At 39.2% G+C, this 25,603-nt stretch overlaps 1 protein-coding gene across 1 annotated transcript in view; it reads left to right on the top strand.

The window, feature by feature from the left end:
• The window catches only part of SCEL (sciellin), a 72,442-nt gene that overhangs the window by 6,797 nt on the left and 40,042 nt on the right, over positions 1-25,603 (top strand). Inside the window, exons 2-3 of the mRNA XM_069802495.1 lie at positions 15,699-16,013; positions 23,557-23,630. Coding sequence (XP_069658596.1) covers positions 23,588-23,630 — 43 coding nt within the window. The 5' untranslated portion in view covers positions 15,699-16,013; positions 23,557-23,587. The remainder of the gene's footprint in view (positions 1-15,698; positions 16,014-23,556; positions 23,631-25,603) is intronic.

Raw genomic sequence — 25,603 nt, 5'->3', positions numbered from 1 at the left:
TTCTGTGCCTTGTTGAATAAATCAAAGCTGTTATATATTTTACCTTTCATAGTACTACTGCTTATGAAACACTGTGCCTGTGTATTCAGATTAGCTTGGATGTTCATCACAGAGCAACACCTTTACTACCTGCATAAAACTGCAAGTGATTAAATACTCTTTGACTCAGTAGGAGCATTGCAATAGAATATGCCTCTTTATTACGTTAATCTCCTTTGCTTCTAATATAAATTTATATTTACATTTCAACAGCCTCCTGTATATGAATTTCAGTTTTGGGGCCTATACTATTCTTTCTTTTTGCAAACTTTTTAATAGTCATCTCTGTTGCAACAGAAGAATGAAAATAAATCAGTACATTTTAGTAATTACAATAAATTAATTAGAAGGCAGAAGCTGAGATAGTTTACATCTCATTGACTTTATAATTATAGAGTTGCCAATGTATGGGTGATTACCTCCTTCCTTCTTGTTCATTATTAAACGAAGAGTTCAAGGAAGTCCTTAATCTTTTCTACCTACCATGGTTGTCAGAGACAAGATGCGGCGAGGATGGAAGAAAAAGAGGAAGGAAACAGGTTGGCGCTGTCCCACGAAGAAAAGATGCACCTAATTACAGAGTGAGCATGGACTGCTTTTCAAAGTTATTAATTCTGACTTGGTCTTCCCTTTGGGGAAGGAGCAATTTATATAGTATACATACAGCTTGGGGAGAAAAGAAACTGTCATTCATCACAAGAAGAAGGAAGGTCTATGCCTTACATGGTTGAAGCTGCTAGTGATGTATCCCAGGGCTTAATACTGAGGCCAGTACTGTTCACCATCTTCATTAATGACCTGGATGAAAGAGCAGAGTGCACTTTCAGCAGGTTCATGGATGACACAAAACTGTGCAGACTGGTTGATGTATCAGCTGGCTGTGCAGCCATTCAGAGGGACCTTGACAAGCTGGAGAACAGGGCAGAGAGGAATCTCATCAACTTCAGCAAGCTTAAAGGCAAAGTCTTACATCTGGGGAGGAATAACCCCAGGCATCAGTGCATGCTGGGGGCACACTGGCTTTAAGGTGGCTTTGCTGAGAAGGTCCTTGGAGTGGAAGATATCCAGGAGGTGGACAACAAGATGACCATGAGCCAGCAATGCACCCTTATGGCAAAAAAAGCCAGCAGCCTCCTGGGCTATGTTAGTAAGAGCATTGCCAGCAGGTCAAGGGGGGTGATCCCTCTTCTCTTCAGCATTACTGAGACCACATCTCGAGTACTGTGTCCAGTTCTGGACTACCCAGTACAAGAAAGATACGGACTTACTGGAGCAAGTCCAGCACAGGGTCACAAAGATGATTAAGGGACAGGAGCACTTTTCATACGAGGAGAGGCTGAGAGAGCTCAGCCTGGAGAAGAGAAGGGTCAGGGGGATCTCATCAAGGGAGGGAATGAAGAAGAGGCAGCCAGATTTTTCTCAGTAGTGCCCACTGATAGGAAAAGAGGCAATGGACACGAATTAATAATAATGAAATTCCATCTGAACACGAAAAAACACTTCTTTACTGTGGGGGTGGTCAAGCACTGAAACAGGTTGTCCAGAGAGGTTGTGGAGTCTCCATTCTTGCAGATATTCAAAGCCCAGCCGGACATCATCCTGGGCAACATACTCTAGCTGATCGTTCTTGAGCAGGGGCATTGGACTACACGATCTTAAGAGGTCCCTTCCAAACTCATAAATTCTGTGATTCTGTGATTCTATGAATTGATCCTATTATTTGATTAAAGTCTGTGTTGTGGGTTAACCCTAGTATGCATCTAAAAAGCACATAGTCACTTGCCTACTTCTCCCATGGTGGAATGGGGGAGAGAATCTGAAGGGTAAAAGTGAGAAACCTCATGGATTGAGACAAATACAGTTTAAGAGGTAAAGCGAAAGCTGCGTGCACAAGCAAAGCAAAACAAGGAATTCATTCCCCACTTCTCATGGGCAGGCAGGTGCTCAGCCATCCCCAGGAAAGCAGGGCTCCATCATGTGCAACGGTTACTTGGGAAGACAAACGCTGTCCCTCTGAACATTCCCCCTTCCTTCTTCTTCCCCCAGCTTTATATAATGAGCATGACGTCATATGGTCTGGGATATCCCTTGGGTCAGTTGGGGTCAGCTGTCCCAGCTGTGTCCCTTCCCAACTCCTTGTGCCCCCCCAGCCTGCTCGCTGGTGGGGTGGGGGGAGGAGCAGAAAAGGCCTTGGCTCTGTGTAAGCCCAGCTCAGCAGTAACCAAAACATCCCTGTGTTATCAATCAACACTGTGTTTTCAGCACAAATCCAAAACACAGCCCCATGCTAGGTGCTGTGAAGGAAATTAACTCTCTCCCAGGCAAAACTAGTACAGTCTGTCTTCAAGGGTAGTGGTGGAGAAACATAAAAAAGTATCTCTTTTTATCTTTTGAGTTGTTGACTACCTTGGAGATCAGATTAATTCCTTAGTATGTAAAGTGATAATGATTCCTGACACTCAAATCCCATCCTCAAGTTTTGCCCTTCCCGGTAGTGACTGAAAGATATCAAAGACCACTAATATGAAAAAAAGTGTTGAGATCAGAAAAAGTTCTTCCATACAGAAAAGAAGATGTATGGGTAATAATTGGCAAATTACCCATATCACCCAATTATGTTTTTAATAGCTTTTCCAAAATATGTATGTGTAGAGATTTGTGCAATGTGTGATTTGTAGATGAGGGGAGAGCTGATGCAGTACTTGAGTAACTTAGGACATACTCTGAAAGGCCATAGATGGTTGCTTCTATGTGTTGGCAAGTCCTTTCAATTGAAATCCTGGGGAGACTTCTCTTGTATTAAAAAATCTATAGCTGTTAGGACAGGGAGAATACTCTAGTGAAGGGATGTCACTAGTAACAATAAGACTGAATTTACAGAGAAGTTAAAATATTGATTTTGAGGTATGAACTGTCACTTTGTTTCAGTAGTTGCTAAATCAAGATGCTAGCTTTAAGAGCTGTTTTCCTGACTGGCATAAACCACCTAACAGCACACTACGACTACGGGGTGGTCTTGCCCTACCCTGTGTCTTTCTTTTTTGCTGTATGCTTTGCTTCAGTTCTTTTGATTGTGAGACTTGCGGTGAATAGGATCAGTTTACTGACCTGACTGAGGCAGTCTAAGGGACTGGTGGGAGGACACAGACAAAGGCAGGACAGGGAAAGCAGAACCGTTCCTTTTGGTGGGAATGTGGTAATAGATCGGTTTAAACTGATAATGAAACCGCGCCCTTGCTGTTCACTGCAAAACCTATTGTCGACATCCGTTTACTGGATCACTGCACTGTACAGTTAGATAAGTGACAAAGATACTGATTCATGACAATGTTTGTGGTGTTTTGTGAACGGGTAGTCTCTGCAGTTACACCTGTGACTGTTTAGCAGGCTGACTTTACAAAACCCTGAGAAAAATTGTAGTAAGACCTTATAGCTGAACTTGGCCTTCTGCATGAACCTCCGATGGCTGCTTTTTTGTGGGATTTTCTTCAAATCTCTCAGCTCCCTTGTTTGCAGCTGAGCAACCATCCTTCCTCATCCTGTGCCTTTGCCTTTATTTGTTCCTTTTGCAGCATAATTCAGATGTTAATCTGTCCCAATCACAAGCCACGTGGAAGGAATAGTTGACATGCCACACATTGTTCATGACATAGTTCTCATGCAACATCACTGCTCATCCTGTCTCTCTTCATTTGATTGCAGTTTTTCTAAAATGTAAGATTTCTGGGGAAAGAGTTGTTCTATTTTTAATATAAACGCTTCTATCATTGCTTAAAAAAAATAGGAAACATTAATCTTCATATGCAAGGATACAGTTCTCGAAACCCTTCATGAACACATCTCTGCAGGATTTGCATTGTCAGTATATGAGATCAGACTTAACTTTGACCTTCTAGATCCTTTTCTGCTTACTTCGATTTTCTCTTTGACATCTTCCTACATCATTTTTCTTTCAGCTCCTCTTCAGTTACTTTCCTACCTACTTCCAAATTTCAGTTGCCATCTGCTCTGCTTCTTCCAAATAGTGGCATTTGCAAGTCACATTCCCTCTCTGCTCTTTCCAAGAACGAAGTTTTGGTCTAGCTAACAATGATTTTTGTGTGTGTCATGGTGCTCTCTTATTACCTTTGGAAGGGGGAATTTAAAAGATGTGTTTCCTCAAATAACTAGACATTAGACCTTTTGGTTCTGAATGTTTCTATTATACAGAATGTCAGATAGCACTGTAAGTACTATACTATAAACATAGAATCATAGAATCATTTAGGTTGGAAAAGACCTTTAAGATCATGGAGTCCAACCATCAACCATGCCCACTAAACCATGTCCTGAAGTGCCTTGTCTACGCGCTTTTTGAATACCTCCAGGGATGGTGACTCAACCACTTCCCTGGGCAGCCTGTTGCAATGTCTGACAACCCTTTCAGTAAAGAAATTTTTCCTAATATCCAACATAAACCTGCCTTGCCACAGCTTGAGGCCATTTCCTCATGCCCTATCTCCAGCCACCTGACAGAAGAGACCAGCACCCACCTCACTACAACCCCCTTTCATGGGAGAGATCTAAAATCTAACATATTTACCAGCTGGGGGTAAAAAAGTGATTTAAAAATGTTCCCTAGAGAGGGAGGTTGAATCCTTCCAAACAAAGACTTCAACGTTATTTGCAATAATGGCAGGCTGAAGTTTGTCTATACGTTGTGCTCTGCTAATTCTATTCTCCTATACTAAGCAAGGGATTGAAATGGATATTCCAGTCATCCCTTGTGAAATCCATATAAGAAAGATTAATCTCACTTTCAGTTGGAATTATCCTTAGTTCCAGTAGGATACCCAGGAGAAAATACCCAGTAGTTCTCCAAGGCTCAAAGGCAATGCTGTGTATATAAAAGATTAAAAATTATGTCCATTCTTCCTGCAAAACTTCTGAGAAAGAAGAAAATTCAGGTTCAAAATCATGTGACTTTTGCCAAGGTTCCTGGAAGCTTGCAGTCCAGACTTTGGACTGGCGTATTTCAGACCTTAAAGTGGTGGCCCCAGGAATACTAGCAAATAATGTCTGTACCTCTCTGACTGAAGAAATAGTTCGATTCAAGTGTTCCTTGTCCTCACCTCACTATTTTTACAGAAAACCATAAGATTTTACTTGATGGCACATGATTTCTGCTCTCCAAGGAGTGCGAAGTACAGCAGTCCTGGCAGTTTCATTTCTTCACTGATGGCAAAAAAAAGAAAATAAGACAGAGAGAGCAATCAGTGTGACACATAACTGTTACACTGGATTTTGTGGTATCACTTAAAGAGAGAGGCAGGGTGCAGCTCAGCCGTTTGTAACCACAGAAACAGAAAATGTTATTTGGAAGGCAGGAGGAAGTACACCAAACCTGCTATGTCTCAAACCTGACAGTGTCTCTTTAAAATGTTCTTAAACCTGTTTAACACACCCCTACTTTTCACCACTCCCTGGGAACATGCACCTCTTATAGCAACTTGTAAATCAAGAAAAACCAAACCCAGCAATTTACTCTCCAGTGTGTGGTGGCTATTTTCACACACCCAACCTGGCTGTATAACTAGACTACAACATAGCTCACTGACTTGGAGCTTTCTGCTTCACCCTAAAATGAGTTTAGCACTATGAGTTTAAAAGTTTCAAATATTCTGGAGCAGAATTGCGTATTTCAAAATGAAAATTAAGAAAATATAAAGCAATAAAAGGTTGTGATTTAAGCACAGTATTATGGAGGTTCTGCTCACAGGTTCATAGAAGATGCCAAACCTAATTTATACTGGTTTGTCTGCAGTTACCTACAAGTAAAGCAACTAAACCCCAAAATTCAAGCCTTACTGTTGCTATAGCTAGAGGGTTCAAATCCAGAAAGATCTGACATATTTCTTCTAAAAATAGAAGGAAAATTTCTTTTGCACCCATGAATGAAAGGGACAGAACTGTCAGGAAAGCACAATGATTTTTTGTTTTCTCTCTCTCCTCTCATCTTGCAATTTCTCTGTGGGTCAGGCTCCCACATGGCCAGATTATAGTTTCCTTGTCACACTTTTTGTGTAAGTGGCCACAGTGCAGTAGGGAAGCTGTTTTCTACAATGCATCACAGGACAAGCAGTTTGCTTGAGAATGAGCCAAATTTTGATGTAGTATAGATGCAGTACTGCTGAGGCTGCAGAATGAGCTTTCTGACTAGAATTTTGGCCAGACACAGAGAAAAAAAAAATTTGCATGCTTTTTTCCTCTTCCTTTTAATTTGGCAAGAAGTCATTGCCTTCTGCAAGAGCAAAAATGTTATTTGAAATCCTTCCATTACATGGGACTCATCTGACATGTTTAGGTGTTTACAGTGTAGATGCCTACATCTGACTTGTCATTTTAGGCTCCCTTTCAAGACAGTGGAGAGAAATAGTAATTTCTAGAGCCCCATGCTCTGACCTACTTTAGTCATCTACATTAGAGTGAGATTACATTAGGGGTGTCTTGAGTGACAAATGTAGAGGTAGGAGCCTAGCTTTTGAAGTAGCCTAGCTTTTTTGTTAAATAGGGCCTGTGATGGAAAGTCTCGCCCAGCTCTGAGGAAGCAAGTGTTTGAAAATAGCTGCCTCTAGTTTGGCTTCTCCTTTAATTGAGTAGAATTCAGGTTATTTACTTAGACATTAATTGGCATTTAGTTTTCTCAGGCTAATAGCCTGCATGAGGATCCAGAGCAGCCCACGCTTGAAATTACTGGGTTCTTCACCCTATGCTCCTGTAGCACCGTGGCAGGATCTGGAACTTCAGGAACTGATCTGGGACTCCATGATTACATCCAGATAATTATAATAATTCTGTTCTGACTCTCTTCCTTGTAATATCACCCAAATTAGTTTAAAATCATCCTGTTTTAAAGCCCAGCTTTGTTTTCATTGCACTTAACAACATCAGCAACAAAAACAAATGAAAAACCTGCAGCTCAATTCTTCGTGTATTGAACATTAAAACTCCTGTAAAAGATTGTTTCTGCCAACATTCTTTCCAAAGTACTCAGAGTTTTGAAAACAATTATTCAAAAGAATATAATTTACTCAGAATAAAAGGGAAGGAGAAGTTGATATTTAAAATGTACTAACTTACTCACCATTCTATTAGTCTATTGGCCAGTTTATATCAAAGGACAAGTGTTTTGTAAAGGCAAGAAGAAAGCTCAGTTGTTTCATCAGCTTAGCCCATGAAGCCCTACTTGCAGATGTATTAATTTAGGAAAGGTATTCTCCTTTCTTTCACATAGTTCTGTTTGAGATTGAAATCTACACCTGAAATTTATTCGTTGGAATATTCTTGGAAATGCTATTAATCCTTCTACTTCTGTGGATAAGGGAAGACAATGAGACAGCTGAATTCTTCTCCAGAGAAGCTGGGAGGGGAACGTGGAGGGAAGATGCCACTTCTGTGATACCATTTTCTATTTTCTTCCTGCAGATGACCTACATTTCAACACATATCATGAATCTGCCTTGCTATTTTTACCTGTTATATGAAGAGATAAGCAATTTTATTTGACTGCAAAGGTATTTATGAGTAAGGAAAGGGTCTTAAACGTGTGCTAACAAAACACAGTGCTCTCCATATTTGCATATATACATACTCTCCACATTTGTTATGTAACTAGAGTAGAAATTCAGTCTGAAGAAACTGAAATGACAGTGCTGAATGACTCTCAGCTGAGGGGCTGAATGACAGCCCCTTCACAAAGAAGACTGGCTTATTTTAATACCTAAAGCACCAACATTCTACAAAAATTTGGTATCATCTTGATTGTATTGCTAATTGTTTACATCAACATCAAAGAATTGGGAAATAATTTTAATGCAATTTTAGTTATGTGCCTTATACAAATTTTGACCATAGGGGCATAACATAGGAGTGGCAGTCCTTGCTCAGCCTAAATGTTCTGTGTCCAATAGTGGCCAAACACAGATGCTCAGGGAAGAGTGGAAGAACAGGGGAAGCATGTGAGTTGCTTTCCCTAAGTGTCCTTACAGTCTCTATCAGTTTGCTTGTTAGGGTCTTAGCTAAATGCAGTTTCTGTTTACCTAGTAACCATCAATGGATTTCTCTTCCACAAGCTTGTCTTGTTTCTCATTGAACTGTTTTATGTATGGGTACACCCACATACATGCATACACACACACAAACACAAGTAGAGATATACACATGTATAAATAAACTGTTGCATTTCATAAAATATTGGAAACACGGCTTCCTGCAGCAAGGCTGCTTACAGACATATTGTAGGAAGAAACACCTCTTTTTCTTTCTTTTTTTTTTTCCTATTAGCTTAATTTTGATGCTGAATAGCTCTTGTATTGGGGGAGAATTAAAATACACCCTTGCCATACTGTTTGTGATTTTTTTTTAGACCACTTACACCTCCTTTCAGACAACCCTTCGCCACACTAAAAGGGTCTTAGCTGATGCATTTGTTCCTTGTATGGAGAAGTAATTTTGTATCTTTGATCATCTTTTTTTGTCCTCTGAACCCTTTTAAGTTCAACTCCATTCTTTCCGATTCCCATTTTTGGCCTTTGTCTTATTTCTGTAGTTACTGATTTTGGAACACATTTTCTAACAACTCTTCTACAGGAAGCCGTTCTGTACTAACTGCACCACAGCCAGCATCTTCCAGAAATGGGGAAAAACCTGCCTTTCTTCCATGCTTATATTCAGCTTTGATGTGGATAGAGAACAGGATCACCATCTGTTACATTTGGCTGGCATGCATAGCAGTTATGTGTGCTGATAATGCTAGTGTGGAACCCACCTGTCAAATGAAGATTTCATTGAGTAAGTGGGATATTGGTTCACTGGGTTTTTTTGATTGGTGTAAAATTTCCATATAGGTTTTCAAATGACAATCAAGTTCTCAATCAACTAATTTAATCCAAATAGTAAAAGAAAGAATCATCATTACAAGAGAAAAAGCTGCTTAGCCCTAGCAGATAATCCCAATGCAATACCAGGAAAAGGAGGGGAAACCCAATCTATCAGATAAGTATAATTTAAAGTTCTTCACATGGATATTTTATGGGGCAGATACATCTCCTTATCTGCACCATAAAAACAACAGCCTGGAGGGGATGTCTCCTATGTATTTGCAGTGCTCATGACCAAATAATTGCTATAAGAATGTTTCAGATAGGGAGCAGGAAGAAACTTTCCTCCCCTTAACTTCTTATCTTCTAACATCTTCTAACAAGATGGCTTTCTCTGAGAGCAGCACTGTTCGTTCTTTCCCACACCTCTTTCTCAGTGGGGATTTTTAGGGGATGGGGATATTATAAAGTCTTTCTTATTCTTTAATGAAAAATGGACATCTAATTGTAATTCTCACACTCCCACTACTATTGGTCAGAACCTGATTTTCATTTCTTTAGTCAGCCATATGAATGTTCTTTGTTAATTCAGATCATGGTAACACATTAACAAATAAGCTATTTATCAATAACAAGCTACAAAACTGGTTATGGCCATTCAGCTGGTAGCACCACACAGGTGTCATTTGACCTAGCCAGATTTTCAGCACAATTTTTCTTAGATAACTGATTTTATCAGTAACTCTTTGTGTTCTTTAGCTAAGGTAGTAATGGCAGTGGTGCAAGATCAAGATACACAAGTTTAGCATGCTATGGACTAGACTTTCAGGGACTTCTGCAAGATATTTCACTCATTTGCAGAGTAGAGAGGTATTCAAATTGTGGGAAAATCAGGCCCACTAACATTGAAGATTGTGTATCTCCATGAAATGTGCTGGCATCTGCTATGATTAGCATTTTTCTATGCCAAGCAATTTTAAAGGAAAACAGAAGACACTGCTCAGCCATTTTCTGTGGCAACTAGAAGCAGTGAAAAGGTTTAGACATTTTGCATACTATTTAAAGCAATTTTTTCTTCCTCCTTTAGTTTGTGAACTTTGCCACACCTTTTGGGAGAACAATGGGCTGCCAAATACATCTGCATTGTCACTAGGGTTTTCTTGGCATTTAAAAAATGCGTATGAAAAAGCTCTGACAGTGCTCCTTCCTGTACACAGGAAGGTGTGGTTAAACAACCAGACTGCATACCTTGCTTTAACCAGCTGAAAGGTCTTCCCCAGGAATGGCAACCTGCAATAGCAATAGGAAATGTAAGCTGGGTGGGCAAAAGTTAATCCATAAAACACAACATCCCTGGTGCATTCTGGTATTTCATATCAGACTTACTGAAATGTACTCACTTTAACGGTAACATAATCTAGTGAAAGTGGCTTTAAGTTGTTCTGCCTCTGCACAACAACAGTTGCTATATGATATTACAAAATTACTCTTCTCTCTACCTATTTTAATCACCCAAGTGATAAAATTCTGAAAAATGCAACATAAAAAGAAAAGGGAGAATTCCATATATAATATCTACACATTCATTTAGACAGTGGTGAGACCAATATCTGAATGTCATAGCAAAAGGTCTGTAGCGCTATTGTCTCTCCAGTGAATATTTAAATTTCAGGGAGGTAGAAAAACTGTGGTAATTGTGTTCCCTCCTATGAAAAATATCTTGTAACTCAGTGGTTAAGGTAGTCTGCTGGTAAAAATGGGCTGCTGTCAAAAGGAAGAATTATTTGAACTTAGGTTTAGCCATAGGCTAAGTAACTTTTCCAGTTGGTAGGCTGTTGCTTTCTCGTCCTGTTCTTTGACAGGGTTAGGCATGCTTGGAGATGAGCCTTACATGTGGAGGAGGCAGAGGAATGCTGACTTTCTGAGCAGCAAGGGGGGAACAAAGTTCCCAGGTGCTTGGCACTGCCAGTAGTTGCCCTTTGCAAGCCTGCCCAGGACATTGCTTATCTACCTTTAAAACCCATATCTTAGTATGAGCTAGGATGTCCATGGAGAAAGGGGGTTTCCATCTCACATCAGATGGGTAGTTTATTTTATTTTGAGATGTCTGTCTAAGAACAGGAGGACCAGAATCTTCAGGGGAAAGTTACAGAAATCCCATGGGAGTCTAATGATAGAATAACATGCCCATGGAAAAAAATCATGCTCCTTATTTCTCCCTCTCCTCTCTGTTGCAGTCATGAACACTGCTGAGATTCACACAACTGTTTCTAGCCTGGTTCTGAGTCATGCATACCTCTTGGTAAGGGTGTACCCATAGGCAATACGTTCCCTTGGTTAATCATTTTGACCAGGGGTGAAAAGTACCTCTGTACATAGAGGTAGCACAAGTGCCAAGCATCCCCTTATTTTATGTAGGGCTGGACTGGGGATTAAGGGAGGAACAGTCCTTGTGTTAGTCACCTTCAAGAGGAAGGTGTCACCCTATGCATGAGCACCACTTCCTTCTCTATGATAAGTAGTGTTATATTTGCTGCACTGGGTTCATTTTTCCCTAGATGACCCTTCCCCTTTTGACTGTTAGAACTGCTGCCTACGTATACAGGTGATCTTAGACCAAGCTTAAGCAAGAAAAATGTATGGGTGGCACAGATGTGCAACCCACCTCCCAGATGAAGGTTACATTAACTAGCTGTGTCTGCCTGCTAAATGCTGCCTGGCAGCTGCTGACACTTATCTATATGTTTTAGAGTGTTTAGTTTTAGTCATCTTTTGACACGAGTTATGTTGAACACAATTCACTTCAGAAAAATCAAGTCCAATGAGTAGAACCACACTAGTTAACTAAGTAGGGGTAGGACATGGGCTTGAGCAATATCCTTTGTTTGTCCTTACCATTATCATGCACACTCCTTGACATAGTTTTGTTCCTGCCAATTAGCTATCTCTGAAAAAAACCTTGGGCATGGATCTCTAGTACAAGCCCCACGCTGCTTCAATAGGAGCATGGATGAGGCCACACAGTTCTTTTTGGAAAGCAAGTTTAGCCATTTAGATACAAACCATGTTGTGCCACTTGTCCTCAGGCCAGAGACTGGGCTTTGGTATGTTTTACTTAATAGGATAAATGTAGCTGGTTTATCTGTGTCTTGAAACTAAAAAATTTGAACAGCACTTGCTAGAATGTCTTTAAGTCTTTTGGACACACCAGTAATAATAATAGCATCTTATAACCCAGAACACAATAGTTTACTAATCCTACTTGGAAAGTCTGAAGTATTAAAGGACTTTTCTTTTGGAGGACTGCGTGTATGAAAAAAATGTATTCAGTAGTGTATTCCTCCCTTTTTGGGAGGAGTCACAGAATGGTATTTGTCCAAAAACTTGCCTACTGAGTCATTGCTCATGCCCATCTCTGTCTTGTAAATCTACCTAAAAGCTCAATAGATCAAGGCTACATTATGCTATTTTCATATGACAGCCATCCTATAAACGTTAATAAGGATGTGGAATTAGAAAAATATTTTGCAGTATGTTTTCTACTTAAAAATGGAAACTCAACAAAAATTGACAAGAAAATCATGTAGAGAAAATGCATCTTACTAGCCATCAAGGAACATAGACTTTCTAGAAAAGTATAAACTAAAGCTAAGTGCACAGAACACAACCTTCTTGTTCAGAGAGAGGTGGGAATTGGGAAGTACAATGATTTCTTGCCACTGTAGGGTGTTACATGCATTTGACTTTAATAAGACTAAGCCATTCAAGTTTAAATGATGGCATTTGTGAACTAGTTCTGTTCACTTGCCTGCCAGTGCTACTCCATTTTAAAAGTCAACATCCCCTACTGGCAGTTTCTTACAAGGCATTTTAAGAATTCTTTGGATGACAAATAAGCCTAAGCCTCCATTGATGATGAGGTATTTAAAATGAGCTTGCTAGAAATGGCCTCCAAATATGCTAGCAGCCTAAGCAGCAAGACATAGTGACCTCTGATTACTAATCAGCAATGTGTCCCTATTGCTTATTATTGATAAATTAAAAAGAGGAGTTAATGTTGGGAGAAATTCTAAGACATTTCTTGTTTTCTTTCATAAATCATGTCAGGCCATGCACTCTGCTGATGTAAATCAAGCTATCAGAATGATTTTGGTGGAGTTATATCCCATTATATCAGCTAAGGATGTGACCGTTTATGTTTGTATCTATTTTTCAGAGAAGTTCCTCTTTTTTCTTGCAAGAATGGCGAGCGAAAGCAGAGTATATACCCAACTCCCAACAAGCAGATTACATAGACATTATGGTGATAGGTAGATATGAAATTAGTTACTGACATCACCAAAACACTTTACTGTTTGAACTAAAAAAAATTCCTTCAACTCTGATAAATCAATAGTAAAGCATGGCCCAATGTGGTGAACTCGTAGATTAGGTAAATTACATCCTTTGATTAAAAGTCATTGGTGGACAATACAGAGGCATATACGTGCTTGTATTTTTTGCATTGTTCTTTTTTGACATTGCTGAAAAATCTGCGCCCAGAATGCTATCTCTTTGTGCTACAACTGGGGAATTTTCTTGTGAGCAAGAAAGGGAATAAGGGAGACATAATTCAAATTCTGATATAGTCTGAGCAATTAAATTTCACTGTATCTGTATTTCTGTCCCTCCTTCAATTAAATAAGGACCTTAAACTAGAGAATGAAAACAAAACTGTTCTCTAAACCTGACTGCAGAACAGTTCACACAATCTGGTGATGACTGGATTTGTGGTACAATTTATTTGCTATACTGAGATCCAGAAGCAATGTTTGAGTTCCTCTGAATTTCTGAAAGCTGAATTTCTTCAGAGTATGGGAAGCTTGTTCATGGAAAATAGTTATGGGTCACTTTCACGGTACGCTTATGCTGAAAATGTTCAATTCCTGATACATGGCACTGCATCATATATTGTTTATAAACCATGTACAATACTTGTATGTGATTACCATAGAGAAAATCGGAATGATTAACAGTAAGTCAGATTTTCTTTAATCTGAAAAAAATGTTGCCGTTTTTTAAATTATTTTTTCCAGCTTTGAAAAATTAAGTAATCAGCATAGCTAACATCAAAAATTCACCATCCATTGAATTTACTGGTTGTTGCAGGTCAGTCAATAAAAGATAGCTGGTCTGCTTTATTCTCAAGCTAAGATCAGTACCATTGCTGGAATTTCTTATATGTATGTATTTTCCTGTAGAGGGTCTATTCCGTCGTGCCAGCCACTAAAGACTTAGCAAGGACTGTCTTAGAATAAGCCTCTGGCTTATTTTAGGTAGCTGAACTGACTTGCTGTGCCCCATAGTTTTTCCTCCGTGTTAAAAGGTTATAAATACAGGAAAATATCAATTTAATTTCTCCAGACTGTATTAGTTGCGCCTCTATTTGTGTTTCTCAAATGTTTTGGCTAAAGAAGGAAGCACTGTGAGACAAGTTAAGCTTACCTCTGATTTACAAGCAGAACTCTTCTGGTTGAATGTAAAATTATAACAAATTAATATAATCTAGCACCTGGATTGTGAGTGGAAAATGCTTCAAAACAAAAAGATATTCCTAGTCTCAAGTGTTGTTATTATAAATCAAAGCTATATGTCCATTTCAACTCAAAGTGTATGTAGATTTTTTTTTAAGCTAATTCCCATTGTGCATTGCTTATGAGGAAAGACATTTGTTTCATTTGGGAGGCATGTGTGTTAAAATTGTAAAATCATAATATGTCTGTAAGGAGATTAATTTGTAAAATTTTCTTCTTGATTGTAAAAAGATCAACATATAGCAAGGTGTACCTGAATATGCCAGGACTGCTATAAATATTTTTCACTTTCAGAAACCCAGAAGATGAGATGTACAAAGTTCAGAAAGGTTTGCTTGTATGTATTCATTAATTCTGAAACTTGTGGTAGTTAGTAGTTTATACTTGGTAATTTCCTGTCTGCTGCTCTGCTTCATCAGCTGTATTTCATCAGATATAACCAATGTTTAGACAATAACTTCATGCTACTAAGCACCAAGCCTATGAAGAGGTAACCATCAGCAAAAATAAGGACTAGAAATATGACTAAGTTAATTTGTGTCAGAGTTGTGCTTTTCTGTGTTGAAAGAAATTCTTAATTTTCAAAAATACAATAGGACTAAAGGTTACTCAGAATCTTGTATAACCACATCTTACATATTTCATTACAAAAGCTCTCCAAATATAAAATAAGTGTGGGCTTGTATAAGATACTTTAAAAACAGACTCTGTATCTTAAACAGAGCCACAGGGTTGTATACAGCATTCCTATAAGGAAGTTTATGTTCCTTGCTACTGTATTTAATAGTAAGAAAGTTCTTAGCCTACAGAGAAACATGTTGCAGCCATTGTAAAAGAAAAAAAAGTAATGAAGGCAGTCTCTTCTCTCCTTTCTGTTTATTATTGGCTGTACTGAAGGAGAATGCAAATATGCACAGATAAGAGGGACTTTCAACACGATCTCTCGTGGGAGGGTTTTCCCCCACAGATCTTTTGTCTCTGCCCACACACTCAGAAAGCGCAAATACTTAATGCATATCAGATTGCAGTGTGTGTTCCCCACGTAACATGTTTGCAGAATTTTCCTTTGATGAAATATGGTGTTTCTTCATGTTCACCTGTGTAAATACCTGAAACCCTCTAGCTGAGAGGCAGCCCTATATCTCTGCAATGTATTTTTCTGTGGAAAATCCAAATGAGCATAGCATATTTTTTTCCAAATAGTAATTGATTGGTTTTCTGTTTCAAGGTCTGTAAAAGCATTTCGTTTTGTGAAACCCAGCCCTACTGCACTTGAAAAGTACAGCAAGTACAGAAGTATAACAACTCACCGGTACTTTTAATTGATCTGGTATTTCTACAAGGTGCCACCCTTTTCCACACCTCCTACCTCCTCCTGAGGTGACTCAGCCTCTGAAGGAGCAGTCTCTTGACTTTTCAGACAGCTGGATGGGGAACGACAGTTCAGCTCTCTGTTTGCTTTGATTGTACCTCACTTCCAGATATCTCCAGGTTGACTTACCACACTGAGCCACGCTAGGACACTAACTTCTACCATATCTAGGTAAGGGCATTTACTTTTCTGTTTTTATACACTATGTATCGGAAGTCCTACATTTTCGGATGTTATGTGATTTCTTAGTGTCTAACTAAGGATCCCACTTCAAAGGATCTGATTTTCAAGAAGTGTGAAGAACTTGACTATGAAAATTCAACTCTTAAAGTGTCTCAGTTTAGGTGTTCAAATTCCCTGGACCTTTCTGAAATGTTCTCTTGGCCATACTATCTTAATTACTTCATTGCATACATTATATTGTTAATTGTAATTTATTTCAGTGCTATTTCTCTCATGACAAACTCACTCTTCAGACGACTTTTCCCAAACGGCTGTTTTAATGTCATTTTTGCTCTTTGGTTTGCTTTACTGTCTCTTTATTCTTTCCTGGGAATTTTTATCTAAAATTAAAAACTCATTTACTTGTATTTGTTTCAAGTGTATGATTTTGAAAAAAATTTAGCTACAGTTTACTTTTTAAGAACAAGCTACTTGTGAAGTATCCAGAAATCATTTCCACCCTTGCTAAAGGTATAGCAAAAATACCTATTCTTTGTATCTGTTTTGATACAATGACTTATCTGCACCATGAATGGTACCCGTGTATAAAGAGGAAGCATTCTTCATTAAAAATATAGCAAAGTGAAAGGAACGAGTTGAAAAAAAAAATCTAAAATTATCGGCCCCCCCCTTCTACACTCTATTAAAAAAAAGCATGCCATTTAAAACCAATTAAATAGTTCTAACTTGAAAACACATACAGATTTGGGTTCTGACTTAACAGCTGATTTTACATTAGTGACAGTTCCAAAGCTTAATTTCTTTCAAAACAGAATCTCCTCCGCCCACATCCTGAAAAACCAGTTTTGAGAGCTCTTTCTGCTACAAATAGATGAATGATCTCTGTTGTACATTCACGTGTTCTCTAGTCCTACCTTGCCTGTTCCAACCTTGCCTGTTTTCTCTTTTACACACATACACATGTTATACCTGTTCTCTGTGCGGGTTGTTATCAATTCTGTGGCCTAAACTGTATAGTAAAATACTTATTTAAACAGAATGTATTATTTCCAGAAGTTTACAAATGTATTATATGGCTATCGCTCTGATGTGTAACTCTTGAAAAAAAATTCACTCTAGGAACATGTTTTTATTGTTCTTTAATGTCTGTAAAATAAATATAGTTATTTTTACATGTAGTTTTCAGAAGAAGGACAAAAAGACTAATTGCCAAATAAAGAGAATCATGTTACTTATAATTTTGAAGCATATACATGATACCCAAGTGTTTATTTGTTTATCTGAGTACACACTTGGTACTGTGCTGAATTAGCAGCACCATTGTTCTTTTACTTTATGTCCTGACCTACAGTCTTGAGCTACGACAGTGGATGCTGGTGACAATTTTGAACGGAAGAAAGTACAGCATCAGTTATACATACAGATCTGCACCTGACAGAGTGGGCCTTTAAGGCTGTTTAGGAGATCGTATGCTTGACTGAAATAGCAAGTTTAGAAATGTGAAGGATGGTATAACTTTGAGTGGCTCTAGATGGTGATTTGAAAAACAGCCTTTACCTCTATGATGAAGTGAAGCCATGTTTAGAAATACAAATTATAGTTGAAGTATAGGTAGCCAGATCTGACATATCAGTCACAGCAATTCTGATATTTGAGGGTAGAAATGATGGATATAGAAAACAGCAAAATTGGTATTAACTTCCAAACCAGAAAGATTTCATGTCACACAATTATGGACGTCTATCTAGAAGAACAACTGTAATGACATGTCTCCCCAGTGCCTTATCTCTAAGGCTTGGAGATCTTTATCTTGTATCAAGTCAGAATTACTTTAGTCAGTTGCTTGCTCACACATCTAGGTCTTACTATATTCAAGAGAAATGATGGAGAAAACAACAAAGTTTGCTGACCTGACGTAAAAGTCATTAACTAAGGCAAGGAAATACTGTGATGTGCTTTGAAACTGATTAAGTAGGATCAAATGCACTTTTGTTTAAAATGTCGTATTCTCCACATTCATCTCATATAAATGAAAGATAAGCCATGTAGTATAGAATTAACATTAACAGTTCCAATGGCAAAAAAAGAAATAAAAAGTAAAGCTGAAGTAAGCCTTCATTTTATTCTCTCACCAACAGTTATTCTATCCAAAATTTCTCCTGGACTGCAGTGAAAGCAAGCAAATGGGTTAAAACACAAAGGATGTGGAAAATCAATTTCCTAACCTTTTATTAGATTTCTAATGGAGTAATTCTAAAATTTTGAGCTTTGAGTACTCACAAGACACTGAATGTTCAGCTTACTTCAGAGCAGAATAGTCCTTCAAGAAGATGACATTTTGGTGGAAAGTTTCATATTTGGGATAAAGAAAGAACAAAGTATATATTTATTTTCTTTTTCATATGACAGATATTAAACATTTTTGAAAAGCTGGAACTTTAAGGATGCATTGCAAACAGTAGTCAGCAAGCTGTGGCTGTGTAGAGCCATGTATAAGAAACCTGTTTGTTCCAGCTGGCTTTTATGTGGACATGCCAAACACAGTGGCTTTTTTACAATCCAGGCTGCTCCGGCAATGCAGCATGAGAAGTTGGAAGACAGAAAAATTCTGAAAATTTTCTGTTTTAAACTAGTTGTTTATCTACAACTTTTTGTATCACCCAGTTCATTAATAATAGTAGGAAGTTTGATATTTTAGGCGTTCACATTTGGCAATGCTTCACTATAAAAACAAATGTTTTGACTTTTAAGAGAAGAAGGTGTACCTCCCTCAACACTCCTTCAACATCTACTCTATTGAATTACTTATTATACAGTGTGATGATATGTGGTGCCTCTAAGCTGTGGAAAGAAATATTAAAAGCAAAATACATATAAATTGAATATTTATAAATAAGGTCTTAATCACTGTCATAGCTAGAAGCCAAAGAACGAAGACTTTTTTGGTTGTAACTAGTTCAGTTTGATGTGGAAAACATGATTCTTACAGGAAATGTTTGTATTATTCTTATGTATTTTTTTAAATACGGCAATGCATGTATGTAAACCTAATTACATAGAAAGCTACAGCCAAGAACAGAAGGAAGGCAAGAGGACTCTGTGTTGGAAGAATGGGTGTGTTCAGACCAGCTGAAAACTAGAAGGTTTAGCTTTGAGAATTTAAGGCAGGCCTGAGATCTTCTGCTGATCAGTCACTGAAGGATGTGGAAAGGAGATGTAGAAGTGTGGCTATCTGTGATAAAAACGAAATTGGAGACCTGTGCTGCTTTCTGAATAACTGGCTACCAGCTTCGAGGAGCATTTGACTTTTCCTGAAGTCATGTCTGAAGCTTTTTCTGGGTTTCTTCAGGATTGTATTTGGATTTCCCCAAAAATGGCGGAGGGTCTGAATCCAGGATTGGCATGTCCTAAAACTCTTTGGGAACTGCTCATTGGACTGGCTGGGGCAGTTTTAATTTTCTTCTAAAGTTTCCTGATGCTGTTTTTAAATTCAAATTACACTGGAGCTGCATTCCTGTTTGTTTTTGGTTTGCATTCCAGCTGAGTTGTTTTGCTTCAGTGGTTGAGATCTTATTAAGAATGCCTAAACATAATTTACTACTATACTATACTATAGAAGCCTATAACTTCTCTTTCTCACAATTTCATTTACAAAGTTAAAAACTTTTTTTTTATCTCCCTTGAACTATGGGCTGAAGATAAGCAGTTCACTGACCTGTGTGAATAATGTGATGGTTCCAGATCTTTATGAGCTGAAGTTTTTAAACTAATGTGATCCTTACAATCTTCTGTCCATTCCCCTTTCCACATGCACAGACACAAACACACTTAGTTCACAATAGTAAAGACCAAGAAAAAGATGCTTTGACGGATTGTATTCTGCCTCTTTACGCAAGATTCTTTTCATTTCTAAGATCTTGAAATTTAAATCTTACTCTGATGATTCTTGATTGTCTGTGCAAGAGATTAAAGTAGGATTTTCTTTTTTAATTTGCATTTTAAATTTTAATTGATTAATCTTTGATATACAACTTGAAAGTCTGGAAGCAAGAAGTAAACCTTGAGGACAATATGGCACTATTCTGTAAGACTAAAATGCTTGGGTTTAAAATTTCAGAATACCTGGCACATTTTCAGCGCTGACTGTGAAAGGGAGTATGCCTGTTTCTTACATTCATTTATGCATACTACTTTCAGGCTGGGAGGCTAGGTAGTAGTTTATTATGGATGCTGTACACATATGCAACAGAAATATTGTTTTGCCCTAAAAACATTAAAAAATGAATATAGGAAAGAGAAAAACCAGTTTTAATTAAAGGATGGAGGATGAAAGAAACACACTTGCTGGACTTTCTTTTGTCATGCATGGATACAAGAGGGAATTGCAAACCTGCTTTCCAGTTGCTTTCAGGGTGTCGGTGTCATTAATGCATTTGTAGTTATTCTGTAGATTTCAAAGACAAGGCTCAAAATGTATGGATTTTTTGCTTTGGTGATAATTTATATTTCAGAACACGTCTGAAGTGTTCTTGGTTTTTTTTAAACAAAGGTGTATGATACTTCCTTGCTAGTTATGTGAGAAATTTCAGTTTCCATCATTGATCTATGGAAAGGAAGTGTATAGTATAACATGAAGTCTACATAGTGGCTTCCTGTCATTAGTGAGAAATATTTAAATCGCAAAATAAGTATTTTAACAAGATAGTCTAAGCTTTAGAATGACCACATTTGGTTTAATTTCCAAAAAAAAAGACTCCATTTTCAAAGTTTTATGATTCACTTCTGTTAGAAATGGCTTTAAAAGTCTTTATTAGAAAATAAATCCAAGTTCCTTCAATACAAACTACAGCTTCTTCTCCCAATGAAGAAATGCAAGCACTCAATGCTTGTGAAATATACTGAAACGTCAAACTTCCTATTATCCTGGGACTGACTGAAATAAAAACCTCAGATGTCCAGCTGTTGCTATGCTGAAAACATAAAAAAATCAGAGTCCTCTCTATGATTTTGTGACAGTTCAGGAAAACTCATAGCAAGATTGGTTATTATCTAACACCGATTGCTTGATAACCTACCTGAATAGTATCTAGGAAGTTCAGTGCATATCTGCTTAAAACTTTATATCAGTAATTTTGAAAGACATTTTGTAACTTATTGCAAAATAAATAAGGCTCACCACAGCCCTGAGCATATTTTTATTGGGTGGGAACCAGATCCAGCACTCACATGTTTTCTACATGCACTGTGCCAGTGCATGCTTGATACCAACAACTAAGGTTAAAAGAAAGGAGTGTGGGTCAGAGCCTTCCAATCAACATGCCAGAATTTTAAATGCTTATAAACATCTGCAGTTTCACAACTGGGTAAGATATATGTGGACTTTTGGACTTCAATATTATTTTTGTCTTTATATCTTTGTAAAAAGATCTGTATTTGTATACGTCCACATTTTGGGTTCCTGCTTTCTTTTCTTGGTAATCATAAGCTTGTTTAGTAATTGGCACTAAAAACACACAAAAGAAAAATCTGCTCTAAGGACAATTGTGGCATCCACTAGTTTTATATGTTTTATTGTCAGTATTACTTTTAGTATTTTTGCTAAGCTTTTGCCAAAATTCAACATCTTCTTCACCTGCCATCAGTAAAGAAACAGCCACAGGCTCCAGTCTCTCAATCCACTCTATCTTAGGTGAGTGAGCAATGCACTCTACATCTGCAAAAAAACCAGGACAACTGTGTCACCCAGAGAACCAGGAATGTTTCTAAATTTTAATGACAGCTTCTGTCACAAAAACTGTTTTCTGGTGCTTCTGTAAATTTTAGCAGCCTGACCCATGGAGCTGGCTGAGAGCTTTCCAGCTTAACACTGTTTTCTTGGAAGTTGCTGCTTTTCAAAAAGGAATCCATTCGCTAAAGAGGGTCAGTTTTGTCCACACTCTTAAGTCAAAGTTAGGATTGTTGGGTTTTTTTTTTTTACTTAAGGGGGAATTTTTTGTTGTTGAAATGTCATTATGTTCTGCTTGATGCTTTCTCTAGGAAAGCTGATGTTCAAAGTCCAGTTTCAAAGCATAACATGAAATCTTTAGTGGCTCAACTCACAGCTAATTATTATTTTTTTTTTTAAATCAGCAGTCTTGGAGGGTCATTTTTTCACCAGATTTGAGATAAGGGGAGAAGTCAGTGACTGGAAAACTGCTGCAGGGCAGAAGAACCGCCTCTGTCCCAGACCCCCGCGTTAGCTGCAGGCCACTGAAGCTGAGACCCGTCAGCGGGGCTGGGTGAGCCCACGTGTGCTCGAGGCGCCGCTCTGAGCCACGGGCTGATACCGTCTTCTCATTAGGCTAATCACCTCGCCCTGTTCTTCGTTATTCCGTCTTGCCCTCCGAAGGCTCTCACCACCCAACATGTTCTCAGAGAAGGAGCTCCCAACAAGGAGAAAGGGGGACAGTGTGACAGGCAGAGAGACAGGGCAAGGATACTGTTTTGGATTTCTGTGGTGGCGTTTTTGGTAGCGCAGGGACGGCTGCTGCTGGAAGCTGCTGGAAGCTTCCCCGGCTGGGAGCTGGACCCGCCTCTGGGAGAACAGATTCCAGAGGGGAAACCTGCCGGGAGTCGGGGGATCGGGATGGGAGAGGAACCCCTGTGCAGATCCCGAGGGCAGGGAGGAAGGAGGGGATGCCCCTGCAGCCCATGGGGAGACCAGGCGGCAGCCTGTGTCCCCCCAGCCCACGGAGGGGAGTGGGGGAGCGGAGGCCCCACAAGATGGCCGCCGCTCCCTGGGGAAGCCCGCGCTGGAGCAGCCTGGGACTGAAGGACTGCGGCCTGCAGGAGGGACTCACATTGGAGAAGTTCATGGAGATCTGTCTCCCATGGGAGGGACCCCATGCTGGAGCAGGGGAGGAGTGCGGAGTCCTCCTCCCCCTGAGGAGGAAGGAGCGGCAGAGACAATGTGTGGAGAATTGACCCCAACCCCCATCCCCTGTTCCCCTGCGCCGCCGGGGGGAGGAGGGAGAGAGAACCAGGAGTGGGGCTGAGGTGGGAAGGAGGGAGGTCTGGGGGAAGGTGTTCTAGGGTTTGGTTTTACTCCTCATTATCCATGTTTTGATTTGATTTGTAGTAAATTAAATTGATTTTGTTTTTTCCCCAAGTTGAGCCTGTCTTTTGCCCATGACCATAAGTTGTGAGTGATCCCTCCCTGTCCTTGTCTCGACCCACAAGCATTTCTTCATATTTTCTCTGCATCCCATCAGGGCTGGAGGGGAGGAGTGAGTGAGTGGATTCATGGTGCTTTGTTACCGGCTGGGCTTAAACCATGACAGATACACATAGTCATCATCAGGGAGGGAAAAGCCACTGCCATGCCTGAGCACGTTTGAAGAGGGCTGCAGCTAGCACTAAGTCATTTTACCCTATCAGACTAAACTTGTGAGAGGAGGTGATCAAAGTGGCAAACGAACTTAAACTGTCTTTGGGGCTGATTCCTAATCTCACTGCCAACTCTCTGTTCTTTTTTTTTCATGTTTTCTTTTAGATTCCCACAGAAGGACACCCCACTGAACAAAATGTCAGCTTTCAGCATAAGGAAACAGTCTCCTCATCAAAGCGGTAACATTGAATCTCCTTCATTTTCTGCTCTCAGGGCACTTAGAGGTTGAGGCACGGCCTCCCTCATTTCTAAGCATTGCCATGCCCATTGCACAGCTCCCTCACAGGGCATGCCACCACTCTTTGGCGGTGACAGGCTGGTTGTTAGATTCACGGTAGGACCTGCTTCAGCTGCAAAGCTAGCAGTGTTGTGCATAAGCTTTTGCTGGCAGAGATTCAGGCCAAACCACCACATTGGGCAGTGCAGTGTGGTGTGGGGGAGCCAGGCTGTGTGGTGCAAGATGGCAGTTCCCCCTGCTGAGGCCTGTGGTTGCTGTGGCAACCCCACAGGAGCATGGGACTGGGAAGGCGGTGGGCAGACAGGGCCTCCGTCAATCTCAGCACTGTCTCTTTGGCTCGCTCAGGGGAAATGAGGAGAAATTGAGGAAAATTAGAATGGGGCGAGGGGAGAGAAAAGCTATTTAATAATTGTCAGGTGGGATTTTTTGTTCCTCTGGAGGGATGAAATTTGAGGAGGGCTGGAGTTCGCTTTCTGTGTAGAGAAATGACCAGAGCCAAACTGGAAACACGATGAAACTTTCCATTTCCCCAGAACATACAAAATACTTTGAAAGACTGAAGTGTTTTGAGGCACATGAGGACCTGGTTTGGGTGGGATGTGCCAGGCCTAAGTACACCAAAATGGGTACAGCCATGGTGGGGAACAGCTTGGCCTACCGTGTTAAGGACATAAAATTTTTATTGCCAAAATAAGAAGGGGATAAGCTCCATCTGCCTGTGCTCATGTGACCTGAACTGTTGTATCAGATCTATATTTAATTTTTAATTGAAACTGGGAGACAATTCATTAGACCAGAAATGAGTACTCTTCAGCAAACTCAAGGCCTTATGCATGAGCAAATTGCTTGTGATGTTTCTTGAAAAGAAAACACAATATATATTCCTTGGCTACTGCCTTTACAGGACATTTCCCAAAATCTTGTTTGCACTAAGCAATTAAGAAAGCCATGATTTCTGTGCAATCCAAGTGATTTTTGGGTAGGTGATAACAGTTTTCCTACAATGCTATTGGAAAAATATCACAATTAAAAAAAGGAATTTCTATTTGGGCTTAACTTCTAGTCTTGCATTTTAAAGGGGAATGTTAAACTGGCACAACAATATTCCACCTCACCTCAAACAGGATGATGATATGAAACTTAGGTGGGAACAAAAAGAACTGAGAATACTCGACAACAGTCATTGAATATTTTTGCTTGCTTCTGGGCCAAACTCCTCATAAAGGGAAACCAAAGGAGATAAACATCAGCTTTCTAATGCAGTGAGGAACATATATTCTCAGAAATCAAGTGAACATCATATTGTTAGTTCCTCAATATATTAAATATCAGCGTTGTTGGGCTAAGATATTTTAAGTTGTTTTCATAAGTAAATAAGGCTTCTATGTTCACCCAGTGTGTGAGTGTGCATGTCTGTCTGTCCCTCCCAATAACCTTTGAAACCATACACCAATTTTAGTTAAATTTGATGTAAAGTTATAGATCTTAAAGATATTGTTTTTATTCAAAGTTCAGTAAAACTAGGTAGCTGGTTAGAAAAGAGACTGTTCATTCAGCCACTGAGGAAAAAGCTTCAGAGGGAGTCTGACCCTTTTGAGAAACCTGAAAATCCACACATCTTGGGCTGGATATAGGTGGAAGACCATGTGATCATCTCAAGATTAGCTTTCATTTGAAATTTGCATCCTGTCACACATCTACGAATACAAAAATCACAGACAACACCCCAGGAAACAGGATTGATTCCTGGAATTACTGTTGTATGTATATTTCATAATTCCTTTATCAGATCTGTGATATTTGTTTACATTAAAAATATATGAAGCTGTTTCATATTAAGGGTGAAACTGAATTTAGCTTGGTAAACTGGGCTTCTGCAGTCCCTTGAAGGGATTAAGCCACAAATATTTCAAT

The sequence above is a fragment of the Haliaeetus albicilla genome, chromosome 15, assembly GCF_947461875.1.
Source record: "Haliaeetus albicilla chromosome 15, bHalAlb1.1, whole genome shotgun sequence".
NCBI lineage: Eukaryota > Metazoa > Chordata > Aves > Accipitriformes > Accipitridae > Haliaeetus > Haliaeetus albicilla.
This window is presented reverse-complemented; position numbering and strand designations above follow the sequence as displayed.